This window comes from Peromyscus maniculatus, chromosome 1 (assembly GCF_049852395.1).
Source record: "Peromyscus maniculatus bairdii isolate BWxNUB_F1_BW_parent chromosome 1, HU_Pman_BW_mat_3.1, whole genome shotgun sequence".
Classification (NCBI taxonomy): domain Eukaryota; kingdom Metazoa; phylum Chordata; class Mammalia; order Rodentia; family Cricetidae; genus Peromyscus; species Peromyscus maniculatus.
In genome coordinates, this window is record NC_134852.1 from 168,536,592 (window position 1) to 168,549,796 (window position 13,205).

Below are 13,205 nucleotides of genomic sequence, written 5' to 3' on the forward strand. Positions count from 1 at the left end.
AAGCTGTTGGGAGACATGGGATTGTGAAAGGGTCTGCTGAATTAACCCAGCCTAGATACCTTAGGAATGCCTTAACTTTAATATATAAGTCAGTTTTGCATTGGGGAAAAGGTTAGGCTTATTTACACAGAAAACGAAAGGCTGTGGATTTATTCAAAGTTAAAGAGGAGCAGGATTTATTGAGAGAGACCCCTGAAAATCATGGCTACAGAAATAAAGAAATAAACCTAAAAATAATACAACACAGGTGATGTATATTTTACTTGCTCAAACATAAAACAAAAAAAGTCATCTTTGGCTCACTTGTGCACAATGCACAGTCTACACTTGTATTAATACAGATATGTATATTACCTTTGAAAATTTGTGAGTTTTCAGAGCAAGGGGACCAGATACCAATGAAAACAGATGGCCTTGGTGATCCAGCCTCTCAGAATGCCTCTGTTGCAGTTTCCTCAGAGTTCTGCATCAGGAACAGTTTCAAGGCTGATGGTTGAGATGATCTAGTCTCACAGACTATTTTAGCCAGGACTAGACCATTATCCTAATTTTTTAAGGGTCTGCCAAAGATGCCAGTAGCCCCCAGACAATAGGAAGCAGTTTAAAGAACATAACATCCACATTCCCAAAAAATGGGGTGGGTAATTTTTGGTCATTTGGTGGGTTATGGATGTTTATCATCATTTAGGGGGGTTGGTTACAAGTTGTTATTGGTTATCGTTAAGAAAAAGCTAAACAAAGGAGTTAGATTCAAGGATCTCTTTCCGAAGGGGTGGGTAGTATAGAAATGATAAGATAAAAGGGTGGATTTTTAAGTCTACTTAACAACGACTAGTCTCAAATACTTTATGTTCATGATGATATTTTATTTGTACTGAAATGTGATTTTATTTGTATGTTAATAAATAAAGTTGCCTGGGGGTCAGAGCTAATAGCAAGCCATCACAGAAGCTGGGTGGTAGTGGTGCACACCTTTAATCCCAGGTTTTGGGAGGCAGAGCTAAGGCGGATCTCTGTGTGTTCAAGGATACAGCCAGCATGGAGACACATGCCTTTAATCTCAATACCAACCATAGAAGACCTGGAGGTCTGTACAGACAGGCAGTGACGAGGCGGTCATGTGGTTGGGTTTACAACCAATGAGAAGGCAGAACAGAAAGTCTATATAAAGACAAACACACAGGAAGTAGCTTTCTTGGCTGAAAAGGATAGCTGCAGAATGAAGGGTAAGGCTTTTAGCTCTGACCTCTTGGGCTTTCATCTTTGCATTGGTTCTGTGTTTCTTATTGAATAAGACGGTTACTTCTACATATGTTGGTATGGATTTTTGTATATTGATACAAATTTAAGGTTATTCTTGTTATACTGTATATGTTTCTACTCTTGTTTAAGGTATTGTACCTATTCAGTTCATTTAACAATGTAATGTAAATTTCTAGTTCTTGAAAGTTATTATTACAAATTAATTAGGATAATAAAGAAATGAAGGTTAATAGTTAATCACCTATTACCATCAAACTTGTAGTCAGGTTAGGTATGTTTTCAAGGTCAAATATGTATATATTTTAGATAGACAGGTAGTCTTCAAACACTCAGAGACCTACAGAATATGGCATTTAAGATGGTTTAATAACATAAGGCTTTTCATGACAATGAGACACATTTGTTCCTGAAAGCACAAATTTACTTCATAGAAGATATTGGGAACTGAAGAAACTCCATATGGAGTTTCTTTCATTATGGCAAGGTTAGCCAATGGACAAAGAACTGTTGTTGCCTCGACTGTTGACAGTATGCTGTACAAACTGGACATGCAGAACACACAAGAAAGTGACTATAAAAACTTTGCCAAAACAAGATGGGATAATTTTTCAAAATTCCAGCTTCATAGAAGAATCTGTCAGATATTCTACGCCTATAGGCCCAAGACTGGATGCCCCAACATTAGAGAAGAACCTTGGGTGACTGGCCAACCAGCCAGCTATTTCAGTCATTTCTATGGTTTGGAAGTGACTTGCACTACACTTCCCGTTTACTCAGGTAATATATCCTTCTGGTCTTTGATGGAGTTCAAGACTAGATAATTATAGGTATAGTTTTCCTTAGTTATGATAGAAGGTAAATTGGGTATAAAACTCGAGACTCATCAAGAAAAGCTAGGTAATGAAATGCTTTCTCTAAATTTGCCAAATACTAATGGACTAGACATTATGAATGTAATTTTTTTTTTTTTTTTTTTTTTGGTTTTTCGAGACAGGGTTTCTCTGTGTAGCTTTGCGCCTTTTCCTGGAACTCACTTGGTAGCCCAGGCTGACCTCGAACTCACAGAGATCCGCCTGGCTCTGCCTCCCGAGTGCTGGGATTAAAGGTGTGTGCCACCACCGCCCGGCTATGAATGTAATTCTTACATGATAATTGTTCTTATTGTATATAGTTATACTGTATTAGAGTTAAAATCTTTCTTTTTTAGTCAAAAAGGGGAAAATGTTGTGGAATAATACTTTACATTGTATGAAGACATGTCACTGGGATTGGTTAATTAAAAAGCTAAACAGTCAATTGCTAGGTACTTGAGGCAGAGAGAATGCTGGGGAAAAGAAGGCAGAGACGCCAAGAAGATGCTTAAGGATGTAGAGCAAGCAGCATAGGCTTCACAAAGTAAAGGTAACTAGGCCACATGAAAGAACATAGAAAAGATATGGGTTCATTTAAGTTATAAGAACTAGTTAGGAACAAGCCTAAGCTATCTGCCAAACTTTCATAATTAAAAAAATGTAAGAAGTCTCTGCGTCATGATTTGGAGCTGGCAGGAGGGGCAGAGAAATCTGACTATAAAAACATACAAACAGACTTACTGAGAACTTGTTGAACACTTAAAAAAATAAATCATGTGCCGGGCGGTGGTGGCGCACGCCTTTAATCCCAGCACTTGGGAGGCAGAGCCAGGCGGATCTCTGTGAGTTCGAGGCCAGCCTGGGCTACCAAGTTAGTCCCAGGAAAGGCGCAAAGCTACACAGAGAAACACTGTCTCGAAAAAACCAAAAAAAAAAAAAAAATAAATCATGTTAAGTCAACAAATATTTACTGAGAATCTACTATGCTTAATCACTGATCAAAATCTTTTTTGTTTTGTTTTTGCATTTCAAGACAGGGTCTCCCCACTTAGTCCTTGCTATCCTGGAATGTACTTTGTAGAACAGGCTGGACTCTACTCACAACAACCTGCCTCTGCCTTCTAAATGCTGGGATTGAAGGGGTCAACCACAACTCCTTGCTCTAAATTTTTTTAATTGATTTTGTTGTTGTTGTTGTTAATCCTGGCTTTTCACAGTATACTGCCAGAAAATTCTATCATGTTTAATCACTGATCAAACCTTTTTTTTTTTTTTTTTTTTAACAGATCCCATTTTATTTTAAGGTAAAACATTTGTGAAGGATACAAAAATCTGCATAATTACCCCTTATTCCCATTATGGCTTTGTCTTCTAATTTTCCCTTCCCTAGTAATATTGGCCTTTTTTACTATCTCTCAAACATGTCAAAAACTCACTCCATTAGAATCTGTTTATATTTTGTCTCTCATGCTCACTCCCTAGATAACCACATTGCTGAGAAGTCTATTTTATGGGCCAACAAAAGAAAAGACTTTAGACAACATAAAAGCTTAACCTAGTAGACCTTAGAATGAAGCAGAATTAATTTTTAAAGAGACATTAGTCTCAAGTTTTACAGGAAGTAGCAGTAACCCACAGATGTATAAGTACCTCAAGAAAAATAACCAGTAACTCATATACAGAGATATTATATCAATTAATAAGAGAAAAAAAAAGATCTATAATGCAGTAAGAGAAGAAAGACCAGTCACTTCCAAAGAAATGACAAAATCATAGCACAATTTTCAAGAAAATGAAAACCAAAGATATTGGTGGGAAAGATATAAGACATTAAAAAACAACAACAACAAAACCCCAAACCCTTTCTTCAACTGAAGTCTAGGAGTTCAACCCTAGTTGTTGTGGATCACTGAATCTGCTTATCAGTTATGGGATGTAGGTTTTATGATGACAATTAGGGTAGTCACTAATCTAATTACAGGGGAAGGTAAGTTCAGGCACCCTCTCTGTTATTGTTAGGAGTCTTAGCTGGTGTCATCCTTGTGGATTCCTTGGGATTTCCCTAGCACCAGGTTTCTCCCTAACCCCCTAATGGTTCCCTCTACCAAGATCTCTTTCATTGCTCTCCCTCTCCCTCCATCTCAGTCCCTCCTTTTCCAATCCCCCACCCCATCCCTTCTACCCCCACTCTCAGTTTACCCAGGAGATCCTAACTATTTTCCCTTCCTGGGGCCCTCCAAGGGTATCCCTCCTAAGGTCCTTCTTTTGGAGCAAGTGAGGTCAAGATCAGGATGGGAAAACCAGAGACAACTGACCCAAGCTGGTGGGAGCTCATGGACTCTGGCCTGTCAGCTGGGGAACATGCAAGGGACTGAACTAGGTAGGCCCTCTGAATGTCGGTGACAATTTGTAGCTAGATTTGTTTGGGGAGCCCCTGGCATTAGGATCAGGACTTATCCTGGGTTCATGAAATGCTTTTTTGAACACATTCCCTAGGATGGGAAACCTTGTTCAGCCTTGACATGGGGGGAGGGGGCTTGGTCCTGTCTCAACTTAGTATGCCAGACTTCGTTGACTCCCCAAGGAGACCTTATCCTCTCTGAGGAGTGGATAGGGGGGTGGGATGAGGGAGGTGGGGGGTGGGAGAATGGGTGGGGGGGGGAACTGTGATTGGTATGTAAGTGAAAAAAAAAACAACAAGAAACAAAAACAAAACCCCAAAACAAAAAAAAAAAAAACCACAACTTGACAAAAAACTGATTTCATTTACCTCAAAATAACTTCAAGAATATGCCCAAGGATTTTATGTATAAGAAAAAAAAATATGAATAGAATAGTAAATATATTTTTAAAATCTTAGAATTTAGATTCTAAGTATATTTTAGGATAATAATCTTTCAAAACTAGATAATATATCAACCTCAGTCTATCATTTAGAAAACCTGTCTAGCTGCCTAACATAAAACCCCAATTTCACTCTAAGTGACTCTTACTTTCTTTCAAGAAGCAAGTTTGACTTAACTTAGCATAAAGGCATTCCTAACAGCTTTGTGAGGAAAATAAATAATTTCCTGCTCTTTAATAATATCTATACTTCTAGTGCTATTGTTTACAAATTTCGAATGCAGTTATTTAACCAAACTTGTTAGAATTGGCAGTGTCTACCATCCTGATTAAGCTAGACAATCCAAGGGAGCAAGGGTCCAGTTTTTAATAATTAAATAAAGCCTAGGAGAAACAGTCAATAATGTTTCATAGAATTGAAACAAAACTAGGGTACGAGGGAATTAAAACAGTGTATGATAATTTAAAGAATGAAACATCAAAATAAAACACAATTAAAAGTACATTTTAGTTAGCATATATTCACATTACAAATCAGGTTTCACTGTGGTATTTTCATATAGTCTATCATATACACTGAACACAGAAGTACAAAATACTTTAGGAAATTCATTTGCATACCTGCTCTAAGTCAAGAGAGAACCATTTATCACTTCCTTCTTCTGCCACTGATATACGGTATTTGCTTTTGTTTTTAATCATATAAAAAGGAGTAAATATCACAATTCTGGTAATGTTAAAACTGCTGAGGTTTATAGTGACACCAACCTAAAAAAAAATTAAGACTGTTTGAAAACTATCACTATTGTACACTGATAAAATTTAAGTATCCAACAGATATATTTTAAATCAAAGTTTCTTTAGCACAGAAGAAACTCACTTGGTATTCCATTTTCAGGCCTTTGCATTTAATGGCTCCATGACTACCAACAGTATCAATTGAAAACTGATCAGAGAGCTCACTATCAGTTACCATAAGCTGAACCTAGGAGAAGAATTTGAGATAAATTATAATTTAGATACCATCTGTTTATGGTGTGAAAGGTCAAACTTAAAGCCTTGCATGGCAAAACCCTTATATTGATAATATAGCAAATCTTTAACACTAAATGCTTACTGTACTGTTTTGGTTAGATGTTTCTGAAACAGGGTTTCTTGTGTAGCTCAGGTTGGATGTAACTTACTATGTACATATGCAGGCCTCAAAAATCAACATTCTCCTGCCTCCCAAATGCTGGTGCATGCTACTGTGCCCAGCTATGCTAACCTTTTAAACCTCATATTTATATATATATATATATATATATATATATATATATATATATATATATGTTAGTTCTATCTAAATTTCATATTTTATTGTTCAGAGCTCTAAAAACTGAAATAGAGTATTATCTAAAAAGCAAAAGTTAGAAAAAAAATGACAAATACCTTATTGTTGTTAAAAAAGTGATTTGGCTGAAAGGAAAAGAGAACTGGCTTTTTATAATTAGGTGGATGTTTTCGGTGGATTCCATCTGCTTTGTATTGTAACATTCGTTCAGTTTTATTGACCATCCAATATGGACTATGAAATGCCACAATTGTCTGACCAGTATTGTAAGTCATATGGACTGCAATATCCAAATCAGTCTTTTCCATTTCTGTGAGACAGGTAAAGTTGATAAAATTGATGTCCTGTTGATTAGCTTTTATCTGAAATTCACTTTTCCAATCATGATTAAGATAGTCAAGCAATTTTAAGTATAGCTTGGCATTGTCCATTTGAACATTATAAATCTGTGATGAATGTCCTTCACTTAGAGTAAAAACTGTGCTTTCAATGCCCTGGAATAAGAAGCAAAAACAAAAACAAACTTAAACATGCTTCTGAAAAATACACTTATTCTTTCCACATACTACACAAAACTCTTTTGAAGTAACTGTCAGAACAAGTCATGAGTATTCTTCAAGTTGTAACTCTGCCCTAGTGCTTGATCTACATTTGGGTAATTTTCCTTATTAAAATGATCTACATAAACTGCTACAAAAGGTTACGATGAAATGACATGAGAAACTTCACAGCAAGTTGTAACTGTAATGCCATAAAGATAAGCCCTAACTTATCTATTAGTTATTGTAGTTTTGAAAACTAAAAGTAACAAAAATATACAAGAAAGCTGTTACAATTCAAAAAAGCAACACACATTGTCTGCCATTTTTAAAAACAATCCCTTCATCCATTATCAGTTCATGTTGTTTATTATATCTCAAAAAATCATTAATTTTTCCCCACTCACACCTTCATTACCCTTAGTTATCATCTCTATGACTTTTCTAGAATCTTTTTCCAGCTCTTTCCTACTGTTATAACAGAATTTCTTACATTTAAAATAATATCAATTGGTAAACTTGTACGTGAAACAGACTATTCTATAAAACAGCGATGGTAGTGTTGGTGGTGCTGCTATGCTAAAGTGGCTAATAAATGGCAACCACGGCCCTGTGATGGATGGTACTAAATTCTTTAGATACTCGACGATTTTCCCTTTGACTTAACCATGTAAGTTATCAGTATTTCCATTTAGTAAAATACAACAATGTTCAATCTACCTAAAACCATAAGTTAGTAAGTGGTAGAGCTAGGATACACTTTCAGGTCATGATGGCCAAGTACTCACTACTTATTATGGTAATTTGTCAAATGTAAAAACATAACCACAGATAAGTTAATTCCTCCTATTTAAAAACGTATCACAAAACCGTAAACATATTGCAATTCACAAAGTTAAATAAACCTACAAAGAAGAGATTATAGTGAAGAACTGATTTATATTTGATAAGCATTGATACAAAAATATTTACAAAACAATCTTAGAAAATAGGAAACTCTTACTTAATCTAAAATTGAATACTTAATAGAAAAAGCATCTTTATAGGAAATATAATTTTCAGAGAATTTGTACTTAAAGAATACCTAACACAGCAAACTTTAATTGTGTAGGTACTACACTTGAATATTATTTTAATACAAATGCCCAAGAATGTTTCATAATTCATTACCCATCATTTAAACCTACAATATATGAAATACATATGAAGAGAAAGTTATAAAATAAATGGTATCTTCAGATGGTGGCTATGTCATTTATTGAATAAGCTGATAAGTTGTGCAAATCACATATTATTTGCACATAACTATATACAGCTCTGTAGATTTCTAAGATAAATTTTAATTATTTTCTGAAAAATTATTTATTTTGTTTATTTATTGTATGTGTGAGAGAATGCTAAGGCCTGTTATGGAGGTCAGAAAACTACTTATGGGAGTTATGAGTTGTGGAGATTCAACTCAGGTTGTGAGGCTTGAAGTTTGTATATTATATTTTTAAACATAATATTAAAATTTTCATTTGATAAATACATTATTTTTTGTTTTGTTTTGTTTTGTTTTTCGAGACAGGGTTTCTCTGTGTAGCTTTGCGCCTTTCCTGGAACTCACTTGGTAGCCCAGGCCAGCCTCGAACTCACAGAGATCCACCTGGCTCTGCCTCCCGAGTGCTGGGATTAAAGGCGTGCACCACCACCACCCGGCCCATTATTTTTAAGTAATGCTATAATCTTGGTTACAGCTTCAAAAAGTTTTGTTTATAACAAGCTACAAAGATAAGAAGACACTCAGAAACTGTCAAGTACCTCTAAGTAATAAGCAATTCTGTAGGGAAGAAGATTGCGAATGAGAATAGGTGGCCACAAGTGCATTACATATGGTAAGTCCCATCCGTCTTCTGAATATACTGACAGAGAAGTCAAATTATCTTTTTCTGGGACAATATTAATAACAAATGATTTTTTAGAAGGATGTATAGATCTACATTTCTTCTTTAGAAGTTGTCCATCATATTTTATGATTTCTTCAAAGTCAATTCCTTCACACATCTGGTAGTCTTCATCTTCTGGCTTCAAAGAAAGGGATGATCTGCACAAAAAATTAAATATAATTTGAAAGTATTTTTTAAAACCTTAAGTTAGAAGACTACTGCTTCAGACAACAAACCCCTTCAGTATTACTGTAAAGAGTCCTGTTTTTCATGCTTCAGAGCTTCATAATCTACACAGGTGCCCCAATTTTCCAGAAACGCACCAAGTTTTATTTTGATCATGATTATTTTTACAAACTTTAATATACATACTTTCAATATATTTTTAAATTTCAGTATTTCTGAAAAATATTTTTCTATGTGGTATGTGCATGTATGTGAGGGTACATGCATTTGCATGGGAAGACTAGGGCCTCTCACTGAGTTTGGAGCTTTGATTTGGCTACACTGGCTGGTCCACAAACCCCAGAATCACCTCTCCTGCTTCCCCAATGTTGTTATTACAGGCATACTTCCACATACAGCTTTTAGATGACTCCTGAGAATTCAAATCTTAGCACTTTACATACAGATCTATCTTCTCAGCCCTATGTGTAATTTTTCTTTAAAAAACTACGCTACATCCAAGAATCAAGAAGAAATATCGTTGTCTTTCACCTGCCTGAGCCTTAAGGCTCCAGATGGGCATGTAGATGTTTCAGGTAGGCCGGACCATGAGAACCCAGGATGGCCCATGAGTGTCTTTTGCCTGCCTGAGCCGCATGGCATCAGGAGGCATGTGGATGCTTCAGATAGCCCAGGCTGTGAGGACAAAGGCTACATAGACCACATCCTGTGGCCATGTTGGTGTCCAAGGGCTGTGTTGCCACTGGGGCCATGGTGTTAATCAGTCCAGGGCTGCTGCTGAGGGCCATGTTGGGTCTGTGGCACTAAAGAGACCAGGGTCTTTGTTGATGTTGTGGTTACTGATCCCATCGTAGGGAATGCTGATGTCAGAAGTCTAGGATGCTACCTGGGGCCATGGTGACATCCATGCCTGGGTTGCTGATGAATACCATATTTAGATCTGTGGTCTTTACCACAGCTCGGGTCTTTATTGATTGATGTCCGTGGACTGTGGTGCCACCAAAGGCCATGGATGCTAGGGGTCTAGGCCACAATCTGTAACCATGTTGCCACCAGGGCCGTGCCATTCGGAGTGGTCACAGCTATCACCTGGAGTCATGGTGTCAACCCAGCCAGAGTTACTGCTAAGGGCCATGGCTGGGTCCGTGGTACTATGCTAGCCAGGGTCTGAGTTGATGTCCCTGACTCCTGATACCACAGAAGGCCATGCTGATGCCAGGGGTCTGCTGGGACCATATTGGTGTCTAAAGGCCACTCTGCTGCAGGGCCCATGCCAATCTGAGAGGCCTGTGCTGCCACCTGGAGCCATAGTGACATCCAAAGCTCAGGCTGCTGCTGGGGACCATGTCTGGGTCCATGGTCCTACCACAGTTGGGGTCTCTGATGTCTATGGCCCATGGTACCACCTAAGGACACAGATGCCTGTGGTTTTGTTGGTATCTGAGGGCTATGTTACCACTGGGGCCATGGTGTCATCTGGGTCAGGGCTGCTGTCTTGGGCCATGTCTGGGTCTGTGGCCCTACTACAGTCAGGGTCTAGGTTGACATTCATGACTCCTGGTATCATTGAAGGCAATGCTGATGCTGGGGGTCTGGGCCACCACCTGGGGCCATGCTGGTGTCCAAGGGCCTTGCTGCCATGGGGGCCATACCAACCTGAGTGCTCCCTGCTGCCACCTGGGGCCATGGTGACATCCAAGCCTGCATTTGAGGACTATGTCTGGGTCTGTGGTCCTAACAAAGCCAGGGTCTGTCTTGATGTCTGTGGCCCAAGGTACCAATGGCCACATGGATACCTGGAGTCTGGGCAGCAACCTGTGGCCATATTGGTGTCTGAGAGCCATGCTGCCACCAGGGCCATGTCTAGGTCCAAGGCCAAACAGGAGCCAGGGTCTGGGCTGATATCCATAGTGCCTGTTACCCAGGGGGTCAAAGGAAGCTTGCATGTTGAAATCCAAGGACTGTGCTGAGCCAGCCCTACCCCTCACTGGCCCCAGGATAGCTGGTCCTGCCCCTTGCTGGACACTGCAGTAGAGCTTAAACACCCCCTACCCCCGATCCCCTACCTCCCCCCCCCCCTCTATCCCCAGCACTCAGGAGAGATGGCCCCACCCTTCACCAGAGGCTTGCAAGAACTGGCCCTAGGAGAGCTGGCTCTGCCTCTCTCCTGAGGAGGTAGTCCCAGTGGCCAGGACTGACCAGCTCAGCTACCACAGAGATCTACATCCTAACATCTGTTCCATCTGTGACCTGCTGGAGTATGTGAAGGGACTGGTGCTGCAGAAAAATAGCTGCAGGATCTCTATGACTCAGGGTGGAATATCTGAGAGGGGTTTCAATGAGGGCCCCGTGGTGGTGGTGTGCTAGAGGCACTAAACCAGACCAATGACTCAATGCAATGAACGTTTTGTGAGTGGGGCTGATTAGACAAAAAGGTATACTGAGTGACACACTGCAGTTCCCAATGCCACTAGGATGAGTGAAGAGGCATTGGAAAAATGGGAGGCATGAGGTGGGTTTATTGTTTGTTTTGTTTTTAATTAACTTTGGGTGGGGCATGCTGCAGCAGTGTGGGATGGATATGGAGGGACTGGGAGGTGAGTGGGGTTGGGGTGCATGATGTGAAATTTCTAGAGTCAATAAAGAATTGTGCAAAATAATTTTTAAAAAGATTATATATATATATATATATATATATATATATATATATAATTTTTAACTAACTAACTAACCATTTTTCCAGTGTTGAGGATAGAACCTCACACTTCTCTGGCAAGTACTTTGCTTCTGAAATAATCCTCTATATGTATCTTTTATTTGTAAAACTAGTTATGATCCTAATGATCTCTTATAGATGAGCTGTCAAAACCATCTCTATCCCTAATTATTTTCCTAACATGTAGTCTTAAAAGTTTAAATATCTTCTATTTCTGTATTACACGTGATGCTACTGTAACTTGCCTCAATTGGACACTGAACCTTCCACACCTGTTGTCCTTTTTTGTGACTTTGAGCTACTAGTGCTCTAGAGTTAGAGATAATATTAAACAATGGCCTTCTGACACCCCCCCAAAACTAATGTCAAAACAGTTTATTTATTTTGTCCATTTTACTTCTATATTATACCTACAACTTATTCTACTTTACATCCTTATTTCTAGTATTACATAAAAATTAACTCCCCTCAAATTAAGGCCACCAGACTCATGAAGTTTGTCAAAGCATTCACTTGTTTTGTGAGTTTGTTTATATTACGTTCTGTTAATAGTAACATGAATGGGAGTTAGTCTGTAGTTCAGTTTGGCTAGAAACTCCCTGTGCACCCTGAGCAGCCCTCATACTTCGGGTAGTCTTCTTGCCTCAAGTTCTAAGTGTTGGAGTTATAGGCATGAAACAATATGCTTGGATATCAAAATACCTATAGGGCATATTATGTAACAATCAGAAGATACAACTGAAAATACAAAAATGAGTATGATATTTTTAGTCTTAGAGAGAAAGCAATGTTAAAACAACAACTGTTTCACAGCACTAGGTACCAACCAACCAAATAAATATCAACAATAGGTTAAAGCCTTCAAATACAGAACACTCTCAGCACACAGAACAGGGAATATTTGGTAGTGGGAAAATTTTGCAAGAAAGCTGATTTCTGAGGATTTGAATTAGAGAAATATGCAATGTAAAGGAACTAATAAAAATAGAAGAGACAAAATAAAATAAAAGACAAAATATTCAGAGGCAGTAAAGAAAAACTGAATACTATTAAATAAAGTTTATAAAATTAGGAGCAAGTACTTCACTGAGAACTGCAGCTCTTTCAAATTCCAGCTTCCTTATGTACTGTCTAGAAGGATTTCCCACTATTCTATACAAAACTTCATCATTTTAAGCTGCCCTATCTTTGTTCAGAAATTCTCCGTAGTAACATGTTCCTCTTCACCTAATATCAAGATTACACTATTGTGATGCCTGTTCATGGTTGTCAACCTGACTACATCTGGACTTAACTAAAACCCAAATAGTTGGGCATATCTGAGAAGGATTTTGTTTTATTAATTAAGTCATTTGAAGTGGGAAGACCCACTTCTAACCTGGATCTTTGAGGTGGGAAGATTCACCTTTAATCTAGATGTTTGCGGTATGAAGATCCACCTTTAATCTGGGACACACCTTCTGCTAGCAACCTATACAAAGAACATAGAAGAAAGCTTGTTCTCTCTTTGCCTGCTTTCTCTCCCTCTCACTAGTAAGTCCTTTC

General features: G+C 38.3%; 1 protein-coding gene across 11 annotated transcripts in view; it reads right to left on the minus strand.

Moving 5' to 3' along the window:
* Nucleotides 1–13,205, minus strand: part of Vps13a (vacuolar protein sorting 13 homolog A) — a 230,136-nt gene that overhangs the window by 59,051 nt on the left and 157,880 nt on the right. For all 11 annotated transcript variants that reach the window (XR_013047707.1, XR_013047706.1, XR_013047704.1 and 8 more), the window contains exons 47-50: nt 8,634–8,916; nt 6,390–6,785; nt 5,839–5,943; nt 5,580–5,726 (exon numbers count right to left, since the gene is read on the minus strand). Coding sequence is in view for 6 of the 11 variants with exons in the window: in XM_006970140.4 (XP_006970202.1) it covers nt 5,580–5,726; nt 5,839–5,943; nt 6,390–6,785; nt 8,634–8,916 (931 nt within the window). In the remaining 5 variants the exon portion in view is untranslated. The remainder of the gene's footprint in view (nt 1–5,579; nt 5,727–5,838; nt 5,944–6,389; nt 6,786–8,633; nt 8,917–13,205) is intronic.